Source organism: Arctopsyche grandis, chromosome 3 (assembly GCF_051622035.1).
Source record: "Arctopsyche grandis isolate Sample6627 chromosome 3, ASM5162203v2, whole genome shotgun sequence".
NCBI classification, from domain to species: Eukaryota; Metazoa; Arthropoda; class Insecta; order Trichoptera; family Hydropsychidae; genus Arctopsyche; species Arctopsyche grandis.
This window is the reverse complement of record NC_135357.1, coordinates 9,870,111-9,896,751: the sequence shown is the minus strand read 5'-3', so window position 1 is coordinate 9,896,751 and position 26,641 is coordinate 9,870,111. Positions and strand designations below refer to the sequence as shown.

Sequence of the window (26,641 nt, the reverse complement as noted above, 5' to 3'; positions counted from 1 at the left end):
AAACAGACATTCATTTTTATATTATATACATAGATAGAAGACAACACCTGAATCATACGATTTTTTAATTATTTTTTATTTTGTTTGGTATTAAGAACATATATACTTTAAGACGTTAATATATCCAGACTCGGTGAACATGACGAAAACAGAATTTTCTTTTAAAATTCAATGTTATGTAGTGGTATAATAAAACCCGTTTTCAATACATATGAGTAATACAAATATTGTTATATTAACGAATCAGCAAAATCGTAACCTTAATGTGTACAAAAATAAACAAAACATTTAAAAAATTCCATGGAATCAAGTTCACAATCACAATACGTGAAAAATGAACGACCCACTTAATTCAAATAAATAAATAGAAGTTGCAAAATCAAAATCAGTGCCAGTTTTGATTTTGTGTTTCAAATCGGTGTCCGTTTATCTAATTATATTTACATACTTTTGTCAATTTTACGTATTTAAAAATACTAACAAAAAATAAAAGCTTGTTATAAAGTGTCATTGATGTAAGTAATAGACATACATACATACATACATATGTACATATGGACATATGCAGCGGTGTGCTGCCAAATTTTTAGCAACCGATTCACTGTTTCTGAACCTATATACATATAAATGGCACCCTCCCCCCCCCCCCACCCCTATGAAAAAAAAATACTGAAATATTTTGTTTTCGATAGATTAAAAATCATTAGTGACTATTTAAGTTAACACACACAACTTTTTTAATCGATTTATATTTTAAAAAATGTGAATTTGGCATTGAAATTCATATCTACATATGTATATATGTAGTCTTAAGACTCCCATTTTTTAGCAACCATCTCTAGAGAACCGGTTTTGAGCACACCGCAGTACATATGTATGTACATATATATCTAATCAACTACTCATTTTGTAGAAAAAAATCTAAATTTCGAATTAGATTTGTTGAATTATGTATAATAAAGTGAATTTGATGCAATTGATATGTGTGAAAAATGTGAATTAATGGCAAATTTACAAGATTTAAGTTTCGAGAAGTGGTAAGAACGTGATTTAATTGCAGTGAATTAATCGATCAGTTAGATAAATTTAGATATAACGGTATAATGAAACGTAAAGGAGGTATGTAAAAAGTATTTACATTAAATACATATGGTAGCTCTTAGTTCGTAATTCGTATTAATATGACGGGGGAAGTTTTTCGTAAATGTTTCATACCATTAAAAGTGTTCCATGGATTAAAAAAGGTTAACAAACACCGATCTAATGATATCACTAATCTTCATGATGGTTGAAAATGTGTTAAAATTGCCTCTATAATTATTTAACTGTGAGATATTCCATTGGCGTCTCGTGATTGATACAATAGTTTTTACTTTTTTTTCCTTAATTATAATCTACGAAATTTACAAATGCCTATTTACAGAAAATGGCTATAAATTTAATAAACATTTATTGAATAATGTTCACATATCCTTCAATTCTTCGATATGTACATATGTGTATGTGTGTGTGTGTGTGTAAATACAATACTATGTAAATGGTTTCACGTTTAGTTTATTACAGATATTTTAAATTTAATTTCATGTAGATTGGGGGCTTAAATATATACAAGTGGTTTCATTTATAAGAATACTTACCAATACATCTCATATAAACTAAAGTTTATATAGGTATATACCGTCACTGAATCAATTGGAAAAATGAACAGTAATTGCTCGTCTTTTAATCATCTTCACGCGCACACATTATTATGTATAAAAGCTTCCGTTAAAAAACGTCAAGCGTTCATTTTGATTTCAAATCTTGAAGATACAGTAGTGATCTTCATAAATTGGAAGAAAATAATAGTTTGATATACAATATAGAAAATATGTTGAAGTTTTACGCGTACACAATGTTGGTGTTAATTTTAATATTTTCGAGTGTTTCTGAAGCAGTAAGTACACGCAGTTTCATAAAAAAATAAAAAGCGTTTTTGAAATTTTCTTTTTATAATATAATTTAATTTTTACAAGACATACATATATATACATATAATCATATTTTAGATGACAAAATCCCAATTAAAACAAGCCGGAAAACTAATGAGAAACGTGTGTCAACCAAAAAATAAAGTAACCAATGGTAAATATGTAACAATTGGTCATATTTTTTAGATTTTCGGTAGCTCTAAATTACTTAATTTCAAATAAAAACATTTTTAGAACAAGTGGACAATATAAAAAACGGGGAATTCATAGACGATAAAAATGTTAAGTGCTATATAGCGTGCATTTTCACCATGGCGCAATCGGTACATTTCTTGGAAAATTTTATTAAAATATTTTTATAATGGATTCTGTTTTTAAAATACTATAAAATTTCCTTAAGGTCAAAAATGGAAAGCTAAATTACGAATCTGCCTTAAAACAAATAGAAATGTTGATGCCTGATTCTATGAAAGAACCAGCTAAAAAAGTTTTGACAGAATGCAAAGACGTTTGTAAGTAATATTTCTATGAAAGTATATGAATAATTTTTCATATATTTTTTAATGAATAACATTTCGTCGATTTTAGCCGAAAAATATAAGGATTTATGCGAATCGTCATTCCATACCGCACAGTGTATGTACAAATCGAATCCAGAAATATTCGTATTCCCTTAACCTGACAAGTACATATATTAATATACAATATTATGTGATATCTTTGTATGATAGTCAAATTTGAAAAAATAAATTTTTAATTAAAAAAAATTGCAATTTATTTTCGCGCCATTGATTGATATGCCCACCATGAAAACACTGCAAATAGGCGTTTTAATTCATCCGATGCAAATCTAATATTACTATGTCAATACTTGCGATTGTAATTACAGATAATTTCATTTTATACGCCTATAATTATTCACGTAAGTAAACAATATATAAAGGAGGTTCATGACGATTTAAAATCAGTTTTCAATCAATTCATCAAATCATTATACATACATATGTGCATACATTTATTTCACTGAATACTATATTATATTATAAATACGTAGAATTGACAAAAAATTTAAAACATTTAATCAAAATAAAGTGGTGTAAAAAAAATAAAAACAATTGAAATAACAATAAAAATGAAAGTGCTTTTGGGAATTTTTGGAATTTTCTTCCTGATGTGTTCCTGCTATGGGGTAAGTCATTCCATTTTTCAGTTATTTGCCTATTTATTATTTTTAATAACAATACATATACATATTTGTAGGTAGATTATAATAATAACGACAATATCAATATCAAATTACAAATTCTCTTGTTTTTTTTATTATTAAACTCGTATTTTTACTATTTATTTTCAATATATTTATCATGATATGTATACGTACTGCCATACTTTTTCTGAAAAAAAAATACTATGATACATTATAATACATAAAATTATAGATGTCGGCAGCTCAATTGAAAAAGACTGGTATAGTAATGAAGAATGTTTGTCAGCCTAAAAATAATGTAACGAACGGTAATAAATATATTATAAATAGAATGGTATACCATTTATGACGTAATAATTATTAGTGCCATTTATTTTCAGATGAAATAAAAGACATTAGCAAGGGGGATTTTCCCGAAAGCAGAAATGTGAAATGTTACATAGCTTGCATTCTACAAATGGCACAGATGGTAAACGATGTTTATTACATACAATATAATATTTTGATTTAATTTAATGTTATGACTATATACATACATTTTATAATTAGATGAAAAACGGGAAGTTGAACTATGATGCAGCTTCCAGACAAATCGATTTGATGTTTCCAGATGAGATGAAAGCACCGGTAAAGAAATCGCTGAACGAATGCAGAAAAGTTCGTAAGTATTTCTCCATTGTTAATTAAATTCTAGTATACATAATTGTTTTTCCTCGAATTTTTTTATGACGTTACATAATTTTTTTTTATTATTTCAGCTGACAAGTATAAAGACGTCTGTGAAGCATCTTTCCAAACGGCTAAATGCATGTATACATCGGATCCTAAAAATTTTGTTTTTCCTTGAATATAAACAATTATAATAATATACAACTAAAACAAAATAAAGCTTATAAATATTCTGTTGTATGATATAAAATATATGTGAGTAATAAGTATGATTGTTATGAATAATTTTTATGATATGATATAAGCATCCGTTTTCTGTAATCACAATTTTTAGAATAAATACCCGTGTACTACATATTTACATATATTCTAGTTTTTTTTTTTATTTATATAAACAATTGAATCACAATATAAAATGTTATCAATCTTTAACGCACATTTTTAATTAAGTTAACAAATAACACTGAGCAACAAAAAAATTGACCGGAACGGTGACATCAATCTTTACTAAGTATGACCTACTAAATTCGAATATGATAATGATAATATTTGTTGGTTTTCTCTTGTTTATGAAATATGAACGTTTTAAAAAAATGATTTTTGGTTTCTGCAGTTTTTATCTCAAAATCTTGCTACATTTTAATATTGCTGTGCTAAAAGTATTATAATCAAAAGTAAGATGTTTTTTCTATTGATTGTGATTTTTATTGCTTAAAAATACTTTTTAGTCAAAAATATACTATTATTTACACATTTTCGCTTAGACTTGCCGTTTAAGCGAAATATAAAATTTATTAAATACATACAATCAGTGGCGTCACAAGGTTTGGTGTCACCCCCCCCCCCCCTCCCTCTCAAACCCAAAGTCATAAATTTATAAAGGAAAAAATAAAAAAATAAAAAAATCTTCGTCAGTGGCAGATATGGACATCTTGGCTTGGATAGCCTGAAACATGGCTGCTACTTCCTTAATAGTTATTGATCTGATATCGAGTTCAGGATGAAAGCGGTCATCTGTCATCTGCGCAACCCATAGAAGTAGAATGCATAGAATGGTCATTGTTAACAAAAGTATCGTCTAAAAGCGAGCCATCGAAGAGAGAGACGGAAAGTCAGAAGAGAGACAAGAGAGAGAGAGAGAGACGAAGTTTAGCAAACAATGAACAAACTCAGCCGCGCAGAGTTTTTATAGCAACATTTTTGGAAGCTGAGAGCGATTCTATGCATTCTACTTCTATGGCGCAACCCAATGAATATCTCGTATTTCGTACATGCTTAAATTAAAACAGTCGCGAATTTCGTCGAGACGTCAAATACCGAAACGCAGCCGCGTCATTTGCAGCGATTTGTAGCAAACCCATTTCTACGAAATTCATGTAAACAAATATATCCCCAGACGGACGAGTTGTTTCGACTGCGCATAAATTAATTTAAAATTTGAAATATTATATACATACATAGTTATATTTATTTTTAATTTATTTATTTATTACATTTTATACCAGGAAGGCCTTACAGGTAAACCCCAATGCGCCTTCCTGGCCAATTACAAACAATGCAGCATTTGTATTACACAAATCGTTGAATTACGAGACACGAAAACTCACAAGTTAACGAGACATCTATGAATTGTAAATAAATTTTATTTTACATTAATCATACTCAAATAGTGGTGACATAGTAGGTAGGAAGGATTTTAGCTAATTTAATCGGGAACCGTTTCAACAATGAAATCAGAAAAATTGGCAAACTCTGATAGGAAACGATCGACCTGGAGTCACAAATATCCAAGTCTCACCAGCAGCATTACAGATATACTCAGAAAAACTCTTTTCAATCAGTCAGAAGCTTAACGACCGAACTATGCTGCTGACTTATATACATCTATTTAAGGCATCTCGATTTTAAAGAAACCAACAAAAATTAACGTCACTCGAAAATTACACCCACCGAAAATCATCTATGCGAACTATCACGCTAACAATAATTCGGGTGCCAAATATTCGGGAGACCGTAAAAAGTAGACAGTGAAAAAGTCGAAAATGTTCGTTTACCATGCATTATGCATGGTAAACGAACATTTTGCATGATGCATACATATGAAAAACGGTTATTATACATATATCAGTGGCGTGCGGTAAAACTCTCTCTCCCCCCGTCATACATCCTCACTTAATTTGCGCGAGCAGGATACAACAGGCACACGAGGAACAGGCTTTTCCTCCCGTATCCTGCGCGCGCACATTAAACAAGGCTGTATGACAAAAAGAGAGATAATTTCACCGCATGCCACTGATATATATTATATATACATACATAGTACCGTTTACCATGCACCAGTGGCGGCTCGTGATAATTTTTAGTGGCGGGGCTGCACTGAAAATATGTCTAAAAAATGTCACCATAATCAGGACAAAAAAAGCACAATTTTTGGCGTACGACCACTTACATGTGGATTTAAGTATTATTGAAAAAAAAACTAGCAAAATTCACCACCCATTAAAGGGGTGCGTCCAAACGCGATGAAGATTTCAAAAAATACGCTGGTACTCCAGTAAGATTGCTAAAAAAATTCGTTCTTGCTGGTTTCGCGACGCGGATTAAAAAAAACCTTTCAAAAACTTAACCCCCTAATTCGTAACGAAAAACATTAACCTGTTGACAATGCATCGATACATCGGTTGTTTCATCTGCCATAACAGCTAGATAAGTTGTTTTTTTTTATTTCAGCACTTATTTGTTCCCTACACACGTTCAAAATACAATCTAAAAGTTAATTTTGAATAGTTTTTGATGTCCCTTTAAAAACCGAAGAAGTTTGAAAATGTTTTTTTAAAGAATCGTCGAAATTTTGTAAATATTCTAGAAGCCCCCGAAAAACTCCTGGATTTTTTGAATTATCTGTTTCATCGTGTCCCCTCATTGGCATTTCAAATTTACCGCAAAATTTAACGCAATCAATAATTTTAAATAAAACATCCCGATTTTTTTTTGACGTTTTCGTTATGCTTATCTATTTCCCGCCGACAAGCTTCCCAAAATCGTGAGATTACACAAATTTTTTAAGTGTTCGACACTTCCCTCGTGTTTTTAAATTTATCGTTTAAATGTTTTAAGTCAATAACTCCTGTTTTCGTCCAAGATGCTTCGCCTGGCGACTCGCCTCCAAACAAAAGACACGGATAAAAAAAACGCGTTTTTTTTCTGTACATCTCGTTAACCAATTGTATTTTTTATAAATATCTGGATTAAATTTTCGCGAGTAACTAAAAGATCTACTAGTTGCAGGCTGTGAAATAATTAAATTGGGCGTGAGGCAGCCTAATGCTTTTATAGCGACTTTTTCGGTAAGTTCTAGTCGCGAAAAGTGCAAATTTTGTAAATATTTTACTGAATTCTTTTGTTCTTCCATTTTTAAAAGAAAAAAAATCTTAATATATTTAAATAAAAAATTACGAGAAAAAGTTAAACAGATTTGAAAAAAGTTTGCTGTTATCAAAATGAAAACGACTCACCGAAGATTTGATGAGGGCTCGTACACAACCAATTAAGAGTAACGAAAACGAATAAAGCTGTGATCGTGCGATTCAACTAATCAAATGTAAGATCAAGCGCGCGAAATCTTAAACAAACTGACAGATGAATGTCGAAGGCGAAGACTGCCGACTGTAGACGGCAGACAGGCGAAGGCTGCCGACTGTCCAGCCCAAAATGGCAGAGTGAGTGAAAGAGAAAGAGCTATCTGCAGTTGCAAATAGCTCTTTCTCTTTCTCGTTCCGAAACTCCGGGCTGCGCAGCGTTCAGCTCGGCGCTGTAACACTTTACAGCCAGTACAGCAACATTTTAATTCATCTGTCACCATACAAGTTAGTGGGGTCTTCAAAACGGTCAACATTACTTACAATATACCCCTTTTGGATATGGGTGATATTGTAAGTAATATTTACTCTGTCGAAGGCCCCAATAGTTAAGTCCATCCAACTAATAAAAAAAATATCATTAATAAATAAAATATTAAATGTATTATTAAATATATATCTTAGAATTTTATAGGAGGGGCTGCAGCCCGGCAGCCCATTAGGACGAGCCGCCACTGCCATGCACCCTTTTTTTTTTTGATCTTTCGACTTAAGAGGGCTGTATACCCGAAACCTTAATTTTGTTACCGCTCCTTTCTTCGATATATATATTGAGTGAATGCGACAGTTGCGCTTCGACCAGATAATACGTATTTTAAATCGACAAAATCGAGGTTTCGTATTCTCCAATTTTCTCCTCCGAAACTGGACCAATTTTTAAAAAAAAATTATCATCGGTATGAAAAAGATATTTTCTATGCAAATGTGCGCGTACTTTTTTTTAAATCAACCGTTAAATAAGCAAGCTGGACTCTTCGTGGGTGTAAAAAAGAGGCGATTTTATAGATGTTTTGCGGCTCCTAGCTCCTATAAAAAAATAACTAATCAAAAAAATAAAAGCAAAGATGCATGCCAATGGTGGATATCCATAGCATATTAAAAATAATTTCTCTAGTGCCATAATTGAGGAAGGGAGAAGTGTAATACGTTTGTATGGACAAGGCGCTGGTGTCCAGCCCTCTTAAGGTCTTTCGATTTTCGATCTTTGCCTTCCAATATTTGTTTTTTCGACCTTTTCACTTTCGGTGCCGTGAGGTAGACCCCAAATATTCAGCATTCGCATTTTTCGCGGCATCGATTGGTATGTGCGAAATAGTCGTTTACCGTGGAAAAGATCGGTGACAGTTGGCAGACCTGCAACCTGGTGATGGTCGGTCTCATCGCCACCAGTCGATCACCACCGGTCGTCTGTCGCATCGCTTCGTGTCTCCGATTGTCGTCGTCTGCGCGTCGCCAGGTGTTCAGCTGTCGTCCGCCGCCTCCGATGGTTCGTCCCTCGTCCTCGTCCTCGTCCTCATCCACATCCTCATCCTCATCCTCATCTCATCACCCCCACACAGGCCACACCCAAACATCTGTTTCATTTCCATGGCTTCTGAAACTGTATTTCCACACACAACTCCAACCGCACATCTACAATCTTCAACGCCTACTAAATTTCAATACATTTTCCATCAATTTGACTTCATTTCACCTCCTATTATAGTCTTATATCGACACCTATAACCTTATCAGTTGTTTTGGTTTTTTTTTGTCAACGCTTGTATATAGCTCGAGCCCGATCTGAGCGCCAGAAGGAGTTTCCCATATCTATAAAATAAACAATGATATTCAAATAATTATCTTTAACCCTTTGCCCGCGGCAATAAATATAGCGAACAAGCCCTGTACGCGGCATCTTTTTCGCGAATTGGGCAATCGAGTTTTCGACCTTATACAGATTCTAATATTTACTCAAGTAACCAGATATGTTAATTAACACTTAAAGTATTATTTGGCTTAATTGTCAAATAATCATTCTTCACACAATTAAAACGTATCGTCACAATTATTGTATGAAGACGTGACGTCACATAAACGAGGTTTCAGTATGGTTCCACAAAAACTAATTTTGACTGGTATATATTCATTTTAAGCAAATTGAATGGATGGCATTCAACTTTCAGTAATATATTTAACCAATTTTGAACCTTAAAACAGTTGAAATAGGCGCATACAAGCCTCAAAATCCCGTGCAAAGTTCAGAAATTCTATGGAAGACAGCCGCGCTACGGACTTGTCGCCCAAAGCTTCCATAGAAGACTTCCGCGGGCAAACGTTAAGATTACTTCCATACATGGAATTTATAACTACGGTAATAAACGGATGTAGTTCTGTCAAAAACAAATGCTTGTAGTTCCTTCTGACGTAACTGACCCACATGAGTAATATTCAGTAATTGGCAACTTTATGTGACTATTTTTTATTTGTACAATATGAAAACACTCACACCAATCTGCTGTTCTTAAACTTTATCAGTCAGCTGACTTCCATTTCATAGAGAACATTTATAAGAACCCTTACAATTGACTAAAAATATTAGAGAATTTATATGAATGGTAAATAAATCCATAAAAATATCTTAAATCGCACATATATACATACATATAAAGTCACAATGAGCCAAATTTAATGTATAATTAAATAATTGGATATGATGTATTTTTCGACTTGGTCGATTTTTGATATTCTTCGTTTTGGGCCTTACGGGGACTTTTTGAACACCATTATTCCTATCAAAGTTTTTGAATTCGATTATCTCCCAAACTGCTAACCGAATCAGACTGAATTTTTTTTACATGTAATAGAAATTGTAAATTTTATACCCTAATATTTATTGAATTTTTTTTTTTATAGGAAGATGTCAAATTGAGCAAAGGGCTGGTGTGGCTTTTAAGGCATAATGCAGTAAAAGAAGGACTCCTCATCGAGTATGTTCATATTTTATATAAAAAATTGCATACATAATTTTATTAACTATTTACTAATTCTTCATTTTCTTTATGAAGCGCTGAAGGATACGTTGATGTTAACGAGGTTTTGAAGCATAGAATTTTTAAGAAAAAATGCAACGTTGACGACATCAAAAATATCGTCGAAAACAACGACAAACAAAGATTTAAATTGAGAAATAATCCCAATACCAATCAATTACAAATTAAAGCCACTCAAGGACATTCTTTGAAATCAGTCGGTACTTCTGGTCTGGAACCAATTTTAAAGGTAATCCTCATTCCCTTTCGATGGAGTCGTATTTGTATTGTTTGTGTGGATTATATCTACTTGTCTATTCTAGGCAGATGATACTCATGTTATACACGGCACTTATTTTGATGCTTGGCAAAAAATTAAACTGAGCGGCTTAAGTCGTATGAACAGAAATCATATTCACTTTACTACGTCGCCACCCAAATGCAATCATGTTATCAGTGGCATGAGGACATCTTCCCAAATATATATTTATATTGATGTGGACAAAGCTATTTTGGCTGGAATAAAATTTTTCAAGTCAGAAAACGGCGTAATACTGTCTCCTGGAAATGATCAAGGATTTATAGAAAAAAAATATTTTTCTAAAGTTGTATCTGCTTCTCATAGTATGTGGTATTTTTTAATGCATTTATATAAATATTTATTATATCCATAAATATTTTACAATGAATATCATATCTAAATTTGGTTTGAGATACATACATACAGTGGCGTAGCTACCGCGCCCGCAGACCCCGCAATGCGGGGGGGGCGACGATACTTGGGGGGGCGCCGCAAAGCTTGAACTGTGAATGATTTTTTGGCTGATTTTCACAAGGCTACTTTTCACTTCGCTAATTGAACTTGATCCTGCTCAAAAATTTTTCAACTACAGAGAAATATTTTGCGATACATATATTTTTAAGTAGTTTTAAGAAGTTCAGAATCCCGAAAAAAATAATCAAATCGCGAATTCATCGAAACTGACTAAAATTGACAAATTTTTCCAAGCCTCAAGTGACATAATGGAATTGAGTCCTTCAGCAGTTTTATCAGAAAAACAAAAATATAAATAAAATATTTATAATAAAAATAACTCTTCTTCAAGCAATGCTGATGTAAACGAACCTGCAGTTACGGATTATAAAGTGAACTTAATGCAAGCTGTCGTGGAAATTCAATCGACTGATCCTAGCCCTTCTTCCTCAGTCATTTCTGGTGAAGTGGTCGATTCATTTATGAGGTTCCTTCTTCAAGAAAAATATCCAACTGACCGAGGAAACTACAAATGAGAAGACAGAAAATAACACCAATCTGAAGAAATTCATATTGAATTACGATACTTGCCAACCCGATCTTGTATCTTTTCGTCGAGATCTCGTTGGAAAAAGTACTTTTCCAAAAAAAATTTAAGTGGAAGAACCAGTCAGGGTTTGAGATTCATAGAAACGTGGCTAGGTTATTCAGTAAAACTCACAAAAAAACCAATATTATAATTGTTCTTGAGTTGAAGGGATAAAATACTGGAGAGGACTTTCATAAAAAATCTCAAATACACACTATATCCTGTTTTACGTACGATTTGTGGAAAAATTCAGAGAAAATTGAAAGTTTGGTATCTTCTAACAATCCTGGAAATCTTTTATTAACCTTCTGGCAACTTATGCTTGGAAGCATTGATAGCCAAACATAGCAGGTTCTGTGACTTATTTGAACGCGAAAATACAAAATGCCGAAGAACATATTTTTCTTCGTAAAAAGGTTATCATTATTTTGGAAAGTTATTTTGCTGGAAGGAAATAATGTGTATAAGGGGGGGGGGGGGGGGGCGCCTTAAAATATTTTGCGTGGGGGGGCGCCTAAAATTCACGTTACGCCACTGCATACATATAATCATATTGAAGATAACATATGTACAATATTAGTCATATATAACACTGACTTATGTCTGTTGTAACTAGTCACTTATATATATGTCAGCAATAATAATTCTAACTATCGATTGAGTGAAATTTTTATACATATAAATGTTGAATGTTTCAGATCAATTTTTAACATATTGAATTAGAATAATAAGGTAATAATGGAGGCCGCCAAACGACAGCCACAACCAACTCCAACCAAGAAAGAACAACGTCTATTTAAGTTTGATGTATGCAATATTCAATATACTGGCATTGAGTCGGAAGTATCGTCCCACGTATTTGGAAAGAAGCACAAAGAAAGACTTAGACTTCTGGAAGATGCTTCTAAACAAGTATTAGCACATAGTTATTGTTGTTTTACTTTTAGATGAATATTAAATGTTTTTGTGAATTGAAATTTTGGGTAATATTGTGATTTTTGTTCTAGTTTCGATTCCAGACCATCAACGAATAGTTTTTAAACAATTTTTGACTTCTAGTTTTGGCTGCGTTGAAAAGATTTATTTTAATGATTTGGGTAGACTTATTTAATGATTTTAATATTGCTGTGCCAAAAGTATTATAATCAATAGTAAGATGTTTTTTCTATTTATTGTGATTTTTATTGCTTAAAAATACTTAATTAATTATCTAACGAGTTTTTAGTCAAAAATATACTTTTATTTACACATTTTCGATTAGGCTTATCGTTTAAGCGAAATATAAAATTTATTAAATACATACAATCAGTAGCGTCACTAGGTTTGGTGTCACCCCCCCCCCCCCCCCCCCACCCCTCTCAAACCCGAAGTCATAAATTTATAAAGGAAAAAATAAAAAAAATCTTCAGTAGCAGATATGGGAATCTTGGCTTGGATAGCATGAAACATGGCTGCTACTTCCATAACAGTTATTGATCTGATATGGAGTTCAGGATGAAAGCGGTCATCTGTCATCTGCGCAACCCATAGAAATAGAATGCATAGAATGGTTATTGCAAAAGTATCGTCTAAAGGCCTTTTCGAAATTCAATTCCTTTTCGAAACCACCCGTTGAAATCAACGGGCCCAACACTAGTACTATATATAAAAACGGACTGTCGCTAAATATATATATTTGTATGTGACGGACGATCAACCGTCAACCAGTATGGGGAACAAAATTTTTTTTTTTCAGCTTTTTTCATATTTTTCAGTTTTTTTCATTTTTTTCATTTTTTTTTTTATATTTTTCAGTTTTGTGCTACGGGCGCCGGAGGCGTCCGGAGCACTGGGGGCAAAGGCGTCGAGACGTCCGCGATGCACAAAACGTAATTCGTAATTCGTATTCACTTCGTAATTTGTCATTCGTAATTTCTAATTCGTGCATCAATTTCTTTCCGAAACCAGTCGATTCAATATCTTTAACTTTACTTTTAGTCGAGTTTCAATTTCTTCTCGAAACCACCTGTTGAAATCAACGGGCCCAACACCAGTCTAATATATAATTTGGAAAGAGACTTTGTATGTATCCTTGGTTCGTTCGTTCGTCGTCCGTAGATCGGTGACGTCATCGAACACGTGATTCGATTTATTTTTTTTTTCGATTCATAGGCGTCGATTTGATTTTTTCGATTCAATGGATTCACCCCCGCGGGGGCGCAAGGGGTGTAGTCCCATGGGGCCCCGAAGGGGGCGCAGCCGTCATCGAACAAATGATTCGATTCATAGGCGCCGATTTGAATTTTTTCGATTCAATGGGTTCACCCCCGCGGGGGCGCAAGGGGTGTAGTCCCATTGGGCCCCGACAGGGGCGCAGTCTTATGCGGCTCAGCCGCATGGGGCCCTGAAGGGGGCGTAGCCGCAAGGGGGCGCAGCCTTATGGAGCTCAGCCGCATGGGGCGCAGCCCTAAAAGGCATTAGCTAAGGGGGCGCAGAGGGGCGAAGCCCTAGAAGGCAAAAAAAAAGATTATTTTTTTTTTAATAAAGATTAGTCATGTTTAAGCGGTTTATATTATAAATACTGAGCGAAGCCGGGTAATACAGCTAGTCTAATATATAATTTAGAAACAGACTTTGTATTATTGGTTCGTAAATCCACGACGTCAGCGAACAAATTAATATATAAATAAATTAAAACAAAATAAAAATATTCAAATAAATATAATAAAATGATTACTATTAAAATTGGCCATGTTTAAACGGCTTATATTACAAATACCGAGCGAAGCCGGGTAAAAACACTATTAAGTAATAAATAGAAAGATAATTTAATAAAGTAATAAGCGGGGTGCGTGGCTCGCCAAGAGGGATTATGGAGGGGCGCGTGGCTCGCCAAAGATGTCAGATTACGGCCTTGGAAAACAAGAAATAGTGTTCGAACACGCGGTATTTGATAGATCTATCAAATACCGTGGTAGATACCTCTAGTGTTAGGGCCGGGCCGCACCGTGCAACTTTGTCGGCCGACTAGTCGCGCGACACGAAAAAATGTATGGAAATGTGTGCGACAAACAAGTTGACGGGTGCGGCATGTCCCATCTACATGCATGCATTGGTCTGGTCGCCCTCAACCAAGTTGTTCGCGAGTTGAGCGGTGCGGCCCGGCCCTTAACGCTGCCAATGAATATCTCGTTTTTCATACATGCCTAAATTAACGCTGCCAATGAATATTTCGTTTTTCATAATTTTCGTCGAGACGTCAAATACCGAAACGCAGCCGCGTCATTTGCAGCGATTTGTAGCAAACCCATTTCTACGAAATTCATCTTAACAAACATATCCCCATACAGACGAGTTGTTTCGGCTGCGCATAAATTAATTTAAAATTTGAAATACATACATAGTTATATTTATTTATTTATTACATTTTATACCAGGAAGGCCTTACATGTAAACCCCAATGCGCCTTCCTGGCCAATTACAAATAATGCAGCATTTTTATTACACAGGTCGTTGAATTACGAGACACTGAAAACTCGCAAATTAACGAGACACCTAGATATATATATATATATATATATATATGTAGGATATTAATATAAAAATGATTACAATTATGTATAATGATGTGGCTCATGCCGAACAGTTGGTACACATATGTATTAATGTTAAGGTTGGTACTACCGAACCGTGTGCGGTAGCGACAGTAGTAGTAGGCGTCGCGCCTTGACGCGCCGGTTGCGTACGCGCATCGATTACCTATTGTTCTAAATAAACATAAGATTGAATTGAGATCGTCTTTACTTGTCTCTCTCTCCTGCAATCCTCCCTACTACCCAGCGGACTTACTATATATATATATATATATATATATATATATATATATATATATATATATATATATATATATATATATATATATATCAGCGCGTACTATCACGCTAACAATAATTCAGGTGCCAAATATTCGGGTGACCGTAAAAAAGTCGAAAATGTTCGTTTACCATGCATTATGCATGGTAAACGAATATTTTGCATGATGCATACATATGAAAAACGGTTATTATACATATATCAGTGGCGTGCGGTGAAACTGTCTCCCCCCGTCGTACATCCTCACTTCATTTGCGCGAGCAGGATACAACAGGAACAAGAGGAACAGGCTTTTCCTCTCGTATCTGCGCGCGCACATTAAGCAAGGCTGTATGACAAAAAGAGATAATTTCACTGCATGCCACTGATATATATTATATATACATTCATAGTACCATTTACAATGCACCCTTTTTTTTATCTTTCATCTTAAGAGGACTGTATACCCGAAACCTTAATTTTGTTTCAGTTCCTTTCTTCGATATATATGAATGCGACAGTTGCGCTTCGACCAGATAATACGTATTTTAAAACGACAAAATCGAGGTTTCGTATTTCCAATTTTCTCCTCCGAAACGACCAAGTTTTTAAAAAAAATTATCATGGTATGAGAAAGATATTTTCTATGCAACTGTGTGCATACTTTTTTTTAAATCGACCGTTACTTAAGCAAGCTGGACTCTTTTCGTGGGTGTAAAAAAGTGGTGATTTTATAGATGTTTGGCGGCTCCTAGCTCCTATAAAAAAATAACTAATCAAAAAAATAAAAGCAAAGATGCATGCCAATGGTGGATATCCATAGCATATTAAAAAAATAATTTCTCTAGTGCCATTATTGAGGAAGGGAGAAGTGTAATACGTTTGTATGGACAAGGCGCTGGTGTCCAGCCCTTTTAAGATCTTTCGATTTTCGATCTTTGCCTTCCGATATTTGTTTTTTCGACCTTTTCACTTTCGGTGCCGTGAGGTAGACCCCAAATATTCAGCATTCGCATTTTTCGCGGCATCGATTGGTATGTGCGAAATAGTCGTTTACCGTGGAAAAGATCGGTGACAGTTGGCAGACCTGCAACCTGGTGATGGTCGGTCTCATCGCCACCAGTCGATCACCACCGGTCGTCTGTCGCATCGCTTCGTGTCTCCGATTGTCGTCGTCTGCGCGTCGCCAGGTGTTCAGCTGTCGTCCGCCGCCTCCGATGGTTCGTCCCTCGTCCTCGTCCTCGTCCTCATCCACATCCTCATCCTCATCCTCATCTCATCACCCCCACACAGGCCACACCCAAACATCTGTTTCATTTCCATGGCCTCTGAACCTATTTCCACACACAACTCCAACCGCCTATCTACAATCTTCAACGCCTACTAAATTTCAATACATTTTGCATCAATTTGACTTCGTTTCACCTCCTATTATAGTCTTATATCGACATCTATAACCTTATCAGTTGTTTTGTTTGTTTTTGTCAACGCTTGTATATAGCTCGGGCCTGACCCGGGTGTCAGGAGTTTCCTATATCTATAAAATAAACAATGATATTCAAATAATTATCTTTAAGATTACTTCCATACATGGAATTTATAACTACGGTAATAAATAGTTCTGTAAAAAAAAATGCTCGTAGTTCCTTCTGACGTAACTGACCCACATCAGTAATATTCAGTAATTGGCAACTTTATATGACTATTTTTTATTTGTACAATATGAAAACACTCACACCAATCTGCTGTTCTTAAACTTCATCAGTCAGCTGACTTCCATTTCATAGAGAACATTTATAAGAACCCTTACAATTAACTAAAATTATCTTAAATCGCACATATATACATACATATAAAGTCACAATGAGCCAAATTTAATGTATAATTAAATAATTGGATATAATGTATTTTTCGACTTGGTCGATTTTTGATATTCTTCTTTTTACAGGGCCTTATGGGGATGTGTTCACAGTTGGTTCTTGTACATATGTATGTATATTGGTACTGACTGTTGAAACTAGACATTCGTAATTATTCAAATAAATTTAATAAAATGTTAACTATTACACTAGCCATGTGGTTTATGTTACAAATACTGAGCGAAGCCGGGTAAAACCACTAGTATTAAATATTATTATGTATATATTATGTGACTAATTCCATTGCTTGAACTTTTGTTTTTTATATGAATTGTATGTATAATATGCATTTAATTTCTGTATGGTTATTTTTCTGTTATATTTTGGAATTCCTGTATGGCCAGAATGATATATAGAAAAGGGCACAAATAAACTTTAATTGCAATTTCAGTTACAATAAGAAAGATGGTATACTTTTGTCGAACTTAAAATACCAATTGATTTGACGTTAAACAAATTTGTATGCATTCTAAGATCCAATTTTTGTCTTTTGATTTCATTGATACCAAAACAGTATTAAGGGCGAAAACACACTGAATGGTACGGAACATCATGTCTTTGGCCCCTACTGTGACAGTGGGTGTTCCCCAAATCGAACTCGGGTGTAGTTGCACGTGCAGAGTGCATATGTTTCTCCTACATTTCTTCAAATATGGTATTCACCGTTATCGACTACTGTCAAGTAAGGATAAAATATCACCGAATATTTTATTTATTTAGTAAACAGAGAAACTTACAGCTAAAACAAAGATAATAAAATAAATAGTTCAACATAAGCCAATTAAAAAAAAAGAAAGAACGGGTTAAAAAAAAACAATCTTGCAAATAAGTTCCTAATAGTAATTGAACTATCATAAAATAGGTCAATATTCTCATCTAAGCCATTGTAAAAATTGCACCCTCTGACGATATAAGAGTTTCGACGATAATTAGTGGAGGCAATGGAAGCACGCAAAAGGGACAATTTGCGTAGGTACCGATTTGGTACATATAAATAAAATTTACTTAAGATAGCAGAGCAGTCGATGTCACCTCGTAGTATCCGTGAAAGAAAAGTTATATCAGCTACGTTGCGTCGATAATACAAGGGAAGGATATGAAGCCTACGACATCGGGATTCGTAATTAATTTCTTTTATATTAAATTTTAATGATATATACTTAAGAAAACGTTTTTGAATAGCTTCAATACGATCAATATAAATAATGTAATGAGGGTTCCAAATTTGGCTGGCATACTCAATATGGCTTCTAACTAGCGCACAGTATAAAATTTTGATGGTTTTAATTGATCTAAATTCCTTAGAGCATCGGATAATAAAACCTAATGCTTTAGATGCCTTCGCAGCGATTTGATCAACATACATATCAAAAAGCTTTCTAGAATCGTGTATAACACCTAAATCTTTAAAAGAATCAATTCGTGGTATCTAAAAAGAAACATGTTCTACTCAGTATGTTTTCGCCTTTACTCTCATCATTATATCAACCACCTTTGTCATACTTTTCGCCCACAATTATTTACTTATTAATAGTTTTGGACCATTGTGGCATTACAGGAAGAACCTAATGCGCCACAATGGCCTACATTTAACAAAGATAATACAAGTAAAAAAACAGAAAATTAGAAAGCAGAATAAAAAAATAATAAAAATTAACAAAAGGAGAATAATAATACAAATAAAATAGTACATAAAATGTATAAAGGAGAAAGAAAAAGTAAAATAAATCAACAAAATATGAATAAAAAATAAAATCACAGCGAGGCCCAAATGGAAGAGAGTAGATTGATTCCACTCATACATCACATTCAAATTAAGAAAGTAATGATGAGCGTGGAAAATATCACATTATTCCGTTTTATATCTCTCATTATGCCAAGCGTACAGTTTTCCCATACTAATTTGAATGCGCTAGACCTTATGCAGCATTCTGGCGTTCCATGTCCTAATTTCGCTTCCATTCGTCATTTCTGGCAAGACACATTGATCTAAGATATTTTTCTTCACTCACAGTGGCATTTTAGATTTGTAAACGGCATCTATTTGCCCAAATACTCCATCCTAATTTCATACGTCTCTTTATTTCCTCTTCTTTATTACCGGACATGTCAATGATTTGATCTAGATATAAATAATTTCTAACTACTACTATCCTATTGTCTAATTTAATACTATCGGGCATGCATTATTTATTATACATTAATTTTAGTCCTAATTTCCCTGCCCAGCTGTGTTAGTCTGTTTAGTAAGTCAGCTGGATGGCGAGCTGTTAGTACTATGTCGTCTGTGAACTAAAGGTTACTTAAGAGTCACCGTTGATATTAAGACATATTTTGTCCCAAGTTCCTAAAAATGCTCTCAAGCACCGCATTAAATAACTTAGTAGAGATGGTATCTCTTAGTCTGACTTTTTTTCTATCTGTATCTGAGAAAAGTCTTAACCGAAACTGTTGCAATCCTATATATTGCAGCTAATAATCCCACATAGTGTTCCGGCACTTACGTGTGTATGTATTAATACGGTCTCCGTGACGGGCCCGAATGTGAAACGCCCGAAAACGCAAATATCGGAAGGCAAAGATCGAAAATCGAAAGATCTTAAGTCGAAAGATCAAAAAAAAGGGTGCATGGTAAACGGTACATACTCACTTAATTTGCGCGAGCAGGATACAACAGGAACAAGAGGAACAGGCTTTTCCTCCTGTATTAATGTGCGCGCGCAGAATGCGGGAGGAAAAGCCTGTTCCTCTTGTTCCTGTTGTATCCTGCTCGCGCAAATTAAGCGAGTATGTACCGTTTACCATGCACCCTTTTTTTTATCCTTCGACTTAAGATCTTTCGATGTTTGCCTTCCGATATTTGCGTTTTCGGGCGTTTCACACTCGGGCCCGTTAGGTAGACCCGTATTAATACTATTTCGTCTGTGAACTATTACTAGCTATTATTATTAATACTATATGGGCTAGGGATGCTGCGTTTTTTTTCACATGTATCTAAAAAAACACGTACCGTGTACCATTCAGTGTGTTTAATTTAATTTAATTTAATGCCCTAATTTTAAACAATTTGCTATTATATTGAAACGATTTTCATATAGTCCTTGTCTATGGCTCTCGAAAGAAATCCTAAATTTGTTTTTTCAATTTAAATTGAATACTGAATAGACTTTGATTTTCATATTTGTTTCCATTTCAAACATAAAAATTGTTTTCTTAAATGATTTTGCACTCATCTGTGAAAAGCATGTGATACGTGTACTTATCAGCTATGTATATCTCATAACTATTTCATTTTATCAATAATGTGATTATCTTTATCTTTATACATATTGTTATTCATCGACTCATTTACTGCTAATGATATCTATAATTATGGATAATACTAATGATATTTATACTGAATAGTGCAGTTGATATTCACCAAACGATTTAGAGGTTGTATTATTGTTAAATAATTTCATAATAATATTTACTTAATCTATATACGTAGTAGCAATAGATGAAGTTTTGTGATCATGCGAAAATTCGAACTCGCGATTTTGACTGATTCGAACTCAGAATCGATCACTGATCACGTTTTCATGATCTAGAAAAAACGTGTGTGTGGCTGTGTATTTTGGGGAATTTTTGAACACCATTAGTCCTATCAAACTGAAACTTAGTATCATTTACTGAAATTCTTATCGATTCGACGTAAATTTTTAACTTGACCGGAAATGGTACTTCCCCTTATAGATGTCCTCTTTTTTTTTTAAGTTTTTGAATTCGATTATCTCCCTAACTGCTAACCGAATCAGACTGAATTTTTTTTACATGTAATAGAAATTGTAAATTTTATACCCTAATATTTATTGAATATTTTTTTTATAGGAAGATGTCAAATTGAGCAAAGGGCTGGTGTGGCTTTTAAGGCATAATGCAGTAAAAGAAGGACTCATCATCGAGTATGTTCATATTTTATATAAAAAATTGCATACATAATTTTATTAACTATTTACTAATTCTTCATTTTCTTTATGAAGCGCTGAAGGATACGTTGATGTTAACGAGGTTTTGAAGCATAGAATTTTTAAGAAAAAATGCAACATTGACGACATCAAAAATATCGTCGAAAACAACGACAAACAAAGATTTAAATTGAGAAATAATCCCAATACCAATCAATTACAAATTAAAGCCACTCAAGGACATTCTTTGAAATCAGTCGGTACTTCTGGTCTGGAACCAATTTTAAAGGTAATCCTCATTCCCTTTCGATGGAGTCGTATTTGTATTGTTTGTGTGGATTATATCTACTTGTCTATTCTAGGCAGATGATATTCATGTTATACACGGCACTTATTTTGATGCTTGGCCAAAAATTAAACTGAGCGGCTTAAGTCGTATGAACAGAAATCATATTCACTTTACTACGTCGCCACCCAAATGCAATCATGTTATCAGTGGCATGAGGACATCTTCCCAAATATATATTTATATTGATGTGGACAAAGCTATTTTGGGTGGAATAAAATTTTTCAAGTCAGAAAACGGCGTAATACTGTCTCCTGGAAATGATCAAGGATTTATAGAAAAAAAATATTTTTCTAAAGTTGTATCTGCTTCTCATAGTATGTGGTATTTTTTAATTCATTTATATAAATATTTATTATATCCATAAATATTTTACAATGAATATCATATCTAAATTTGGTTTGAGATACATACATATAATCATATTGAAGATAACATATGTACAATATTAGTCATATATAACACTGACTTATGTCTGTTGTAACTAGTCACTTATATATATGTCAGCAATAATAATTCTAACTATCGATTGAGTGAAGTTTTTTTACATATAAATGTTGAATGTTTCAGATCTATTTTTAGCATATTGAATTAGAATAATAAGGTAATAATGGAGGCCGCCAAACAACAGCCACAACCAACTCCAGTAGCCAAGAAAGAACAACGTCTATTTAAGTGTGATGTATGCAATATTCAATATACCGGCACTGAGTCGGAAATATCGTCCCACATATTTGGAAAGAAGCACAAAGAAAGACTTAGACTTCTGGAAGATGCTTCTAAACAAGTATTAGTACATGGTTATTGTTGTTTTACTTTTAGATGAATATTAAATGTTTTTGTGAATTGAAATTTTGGGTAATATTGTGATTTTTGTTCTAGTTTCGATTCCAGACCATCAACGAATAGTTTTTAAACAATTTTTGACTTCTACTTTTGGCTGCGTTGAAAAGATTTATTTTAATGATTTGGGTAGACGATTTGTTTCCGTGACATTTAAAAGTCTCGAATCTGTAACAAAAGCTATAAATTCTAGACACATATTTGACAATAAAAAACTTAATTTTGAAAAAAGAAATATCACATTACGTCAAGGTATGTGCATAGATAATAATTTTCTTAATATTTTGTAGATCAACTTTTAGTTTTGATGATTTACAGTACAATTGTAAATTATCAATGATTTTTTCGCTGCAGATAAATTTAAAATTTTTAATTTAATATTCTAATGAATGAATTATCTTTGAATGATTTTATACAGTATATTTCAATATTAAATATTCTAGTTAAAAAAAAAGAGAAGAAACAACGACCACTGCCGCAACCGCGATTCATTCTTACGGGTGCTTTTGAAGAACAGATTCGAGAACTAATAAAAAAAGTGGAAAGAAGTCCTGAAAAATCTCAAGAGATACAAAGTCTGTATTCAGAACTACAAAACTGCTTAATGCACGAATATCCTGGTATTTTTTTTCATATACATGTACATGTTTATGTCGTTTAAAACATATTAAAGCCTATTTGGTCCACAAAATACACACTTTTATATAAACGTAAACTGAAAATGTAAATTTTTATTTTTGCAGATTGTAGAGTTGTGCCTTTTGGTTCTGTAATTACTGGTTTGGCTTTTACTGACAGTGATGTGGATTGTTTTGTATCAATTAATCCTATACAGATGCAAATCTTGATGAGTAAATGTGATGATATCGATCTGTTACACAGTCGCTTAGTGAGAAATACAAAAAACATCCTTCACAAGTACAAAACACTGTTCTCGCATATCGTCGGCATACCTAGAGCATCTGTACCCATAGTAAAATGTTTGCACATAAAATCACAAACTAATTGTGACGTCAGCTTCAAAAATGGCTTTGGGATCTATAACAGTCGGTTGATTTTTTTCTTCATTGCTTCTGACCCAAGATTGAAAACCCTCCTGCAATTCATCAAATATTGGGCCAAAAACCACGACTTCTTGGGATATAAAACGTTTTCTAGCTACGCTCTAACGATGCTGATAATATATTATTTACAGCAAATTTCACCACCTATTCTAATACCGATTAAAGAATTACAAAAAGATAAAAAATTTGATATTTATATAGATGGCTGGAATTGTGGATTTGACGGTATTTCTGCTTTACCCAAGACCCAAAACACATCATCTGTTTTGACGTTGTTGCAAGGATTTTATCATTTTTATGAAGATTACGATTTTGCTAATAATGTGATATGTCCTTACGTAGGCAAAAGTTTTCCGATAGAAGCCTTTAATAACTTGGAAAATTTATTGCCATCTTTCCAAACATATGTAAACCTTGTAAAAGTTGACAGAAGTAAAAATTTAATCTCGGCGAAGAGGAACGTATTTGTTCAAGATCCTTTTGAACATACCCGTAACATTACTAATACACCGGATAACAAATTGAAATTTTTCAAGAGCCATTGCAAACTAGCTTACACTAAAATCACTAATTCAATTGAAAATAATACATATGACAACCTTATAAATACATTGTTGAATCAACAAATCGCTACTGTCAAAAATAATAGTTCTAACATTTTAGTAAAGTTTCCAAAAATGAGTAATTCAGATATTGACAAATCTTCCTTGGTTAACAGTGTAAAAATTGTGGTTGAAAATATTTTGACCGAAATGCTGAAATGTAATTTTGAAATCGACAATGATGAGGTGTGCACCGAAAAAAATGTCACTTATCATAGTGTAAATTTTAAATGTCAAACCATGTATAATGTTTGGTTTGCGAGAAAATTACACACTGAAAATCTTTCTGCAACTAATAATGCTCTGCTGAAAGAAATCGAAATCACCAATGCTTTAATAGACTCTGGTTATAAAAATATTTCGCCAAAGAATCCATTATTTTCTTTTAATTTTACAGTTAATATTTTTGATGATAATTTGAAATTTTCTATTCGTTTGATTGATGGCGACAAACGTGAATATAACATTTTTTTCTCCTTTTTAAATTCAAGAATGTCGAAAATTCTTAATCCATTCTTTTCAAACCTAATAAAGGAAATCAATGCGTAGTCTTTCATTAACATTAATGAGATACATATGACATGTATGCAGGCGCGGCTCGTGCATAGGAACTGCGGCGCTGCAGCACCCCCAGAAAAATTACAAAAAAAATTTACAAACGCATTTACAACTTGTATTTAGATATATTTGACATACTCATTAATAATGATTATGTCAAATATCTAATCATTCTTATTTAAATTATATTCACAAGTTGTAAATGTATACAAATGTGATTTTTTGTATTTTTTCTGGGGGTGCTGCAGCGCCGCAGTTCCTATGCACGAGCCGCGCCTGCATGTATGTATATTCTCAAACGCGAATTTTACCATTATATATAAGTTTTATTTACATGTGTGTGTATATTAATTGGTATCATGTGATACACCAAATAAAGGTATGTTCATACCTATCCAGCACGACCCGTATCCTGCAGGTGTCCTGCAAATGCGGATAGTATTATTTGGTATATTATATGGACGTATTCATACTCCATTCGCGCATGCGCATTTACGCATTCATGCGCGTCCATATAGAATGTACTAAAGAATACTGTCCGTACTTGCAGGATTCGGGTCGTGCTGGATAGGTATGAACAGACCTTAATATGTTTTTGTATAAAATTATGAATTTAATTTTTAATAAATGTTTATTTTTTTTTATTATTTGTTTTATTCACCCACAAAAAATGAAAAATCTTAGAACTTAATGAATTGTAAAACATGTATACATATATTATCGAAATTTAAATGCTTCGAGTGTGGTGAGTAAAAATTGTAAGCAACTGAGAATTATTATTTTTGAGGTATGATTTGAAATATCAGGTAATTGGATTATTAGTCACATTGCGATCGCCCAAAAGACAATTTTTGCTATGAAAATCGCGAAAACGGAATATTTGGCACTCGAGTTCTTGTTAGTATGATGCACTTTTCGGCTGCCAGATGTTCCGTTAGATAGAGGTTTTAGTGACTTTTGGGCGAGCGCTTTATGATCAATAATCACCGAACCATAAATTTTATATGACCCGAATCGATTATGCCCCGTATCAAAAAAACTGATTTCCTTTTGAAGGAATATTTTCATTATTTTAGAAAAACAATCAGTAGAAAACCCAATTAAGAAAAATAGACACATTTGAAGCATGTATTTATAGGTTCGGTGATTATTCCACAAAAAGCGATCTCGCGCAAGTCAATAAAATCTCAATCACGGAACATCTGGCACCCAAAAACTCCACCAATCGCGCGAAATATTGTACAAACGAAAACTAGACGATTTTAGTGACTTGCGCAAGATCGCTTTTTGCCTAATAATCCGTTTACCGTATTTATATCAAAAACATTAATAGTGTAACGTACGCCGCGGATTAAGTGAATAGAATCCCAGAGACTGTGTGACCGTTCAAAGATTATCTGTTAACGGATTAACTAAATGCATACCGTGCGACTGGTATAAGTGGGTTTTAAGGATTAGCGACAAGCTAAGTGCATGAAACAATGATTGCACTTCTCATACCGTGGGAATACATATCCGAATACGTGACTATACAACAGGTAAACAGATTAGGCGTCCTGAGAGATCTACCCTTTATAAGGCGGTACGTAGGCGATATCAGGGCATTTCTGGACTTAGCAGTGACACTGCGTGTATCTCCTTAATCATCAATAAATGCTGTGAAACGACTGTTGGCCTTTTACTTGGATCCTCCACCCCACCCCTACGCAACAATAGTATTTTAATTTGAATAATTTGTAATAAATATGAATGTTTAAATTTTTCATGCAGTATCCTAATATTGGTTCGGTGATTACTGGTCACAAATTACTCGTCACAAAGTCACTAAAATCTCTATAACGGAACATCTGGCAGTCGAAAAGTCCATCATACTAACGATAACTATCATAGTAACGAGAACTTGAGTGCTAAA

At 33.6% G+C, this 26,641-nt stretch overlaps 3 protein-coding genes across 8 annotated transcripts; all 3 read left to right on the top strand.

Annotated features, from left to right (window-relative positions):
- Positions 1 to 1,801: 1,801 nt before the first annotated feature.
- On the top strand, positions 1,802 to 4,042 carry LOC143909099 (uncharacterized). Its single transcript, XM_077427001.1, has 11 exons — positions 1,802 to 1,936; positions 2,049 to 2,124; positions 2,205 to 2,293; positions 2,371 to 2,482; positions 2,559 to 2,635; positions 2,860 to 2,892; positions 3,085 to 3,159; positions 3,410 to 3,485; positions 3,558 to 3,646; positions 3,727 to 3,838; positions 3,936 to 4,042. The coding sequence occupies exons 1-11, from the start codon at positions 1,871 to 1,873 to the stop codon at positions 4,022 to 4,024; spliced, it is 894 nt and encodes a 297-aa protein (XP_077283127.1). The 5' UTR covers positions 1,802 to 1,870; the 3' UTR covers positions 4,025 to 4,042.
- Positions 4,043 to 8,539: 4,497 nt separating this feature from the next.
- LOC143923053 (tRNA 2'-phosphotransferase 1-like) lies at positions 8,540 to 13,487 on the top strand. Of its 4 annotated transcripts, XM_077446539.1 has the most exons (7): positions 8,540 to 8,751; positions 10,161 to 10,234; positions 10,313 to 10,526; positions 10,600 to 10,900; positions 12,318 to 12,531; positions 12,627 to 12,770; positions 13,414 to 13,487. In XM_077446539.1, the coding sequence occupies exons 1-5, from the start codon at positions 8,632 to 8,634 to the stop codon at positions 12,335 to 12,337; spliced, it is 729 nt and encodes a 242-aa protein (XP_077302665.1). In that variant the 5' UTR covers positions 8,540 to 8,631; the 3' UTR covers positions 12,338 to 12,531; positions 12,627 to 12,770; positions 13,414 to 13,487. The 4 variants fall into 4 exon arrangements, with proteins under 4 accessions (XP_077302665.1, XP_077302664.1, XP_077302668.1 ...); XM_077446538.1 differs by lacking the exon at positions 13,414 to 13,487 and having other exon boundaries at positions 12,627 to 13,006; XM_077446542.1 differs by lacking the exon at positions 13,414 to 13,487 and having other exon boundaries at positions 8,611 to 8,721; positions 12,627 to 13,006.
- A 3,021-nt stretch (positions 13,488 to 16,508) lies between these two features.
- Positions 16,509 to 24,803, top strand: LOC143923051 (tRNA 2'-phosphotransferase 1-like). Of its 3 annotated transcripts, none has more exons than XM_077446536.1 (5): positions 16,509 to 16,670; positions 21,240 to 21,313; positions 21,392 to 21,605; positions 21,679 to 21,979; positions 22,233 to 22,462. In XM_077446536.1, exons 1-5 carry the CDS (start codon positions 16,551 to 16,553, stop codon positions 22,250 to 22,252), a joined length of 729 nt encoding a protein of 242 aa, XP_077302662.1. In that variant the 5' UTR covers positions 16,509 to 16,550; the 3' UTR covers positions 22,253 to 22,462. The 3 variants fall into 3 exon arrangements, with proteins under 3 accessions (XP_077302662.1, XP_077302663.1, XP_077302661.1); XM_077446537.1 differs by having other exon boundaries at positions 16,530 to 16,640; XM_077446535.1 differs by lacking the exons at positions 16,509 to 16,670; positions 21,240 to 21,313; positions 21,392 to 21,605 and adding exons at positions 22,545 to 22,757; positions 22,949 to 23,125; positions 23,249 to 24,803 and having other exon boundaries at positions 21,863 to 21,979.
- The last annotated feature ends 1,838 nt before the right edge of the window (positions 24,804 to 26,641 follow it).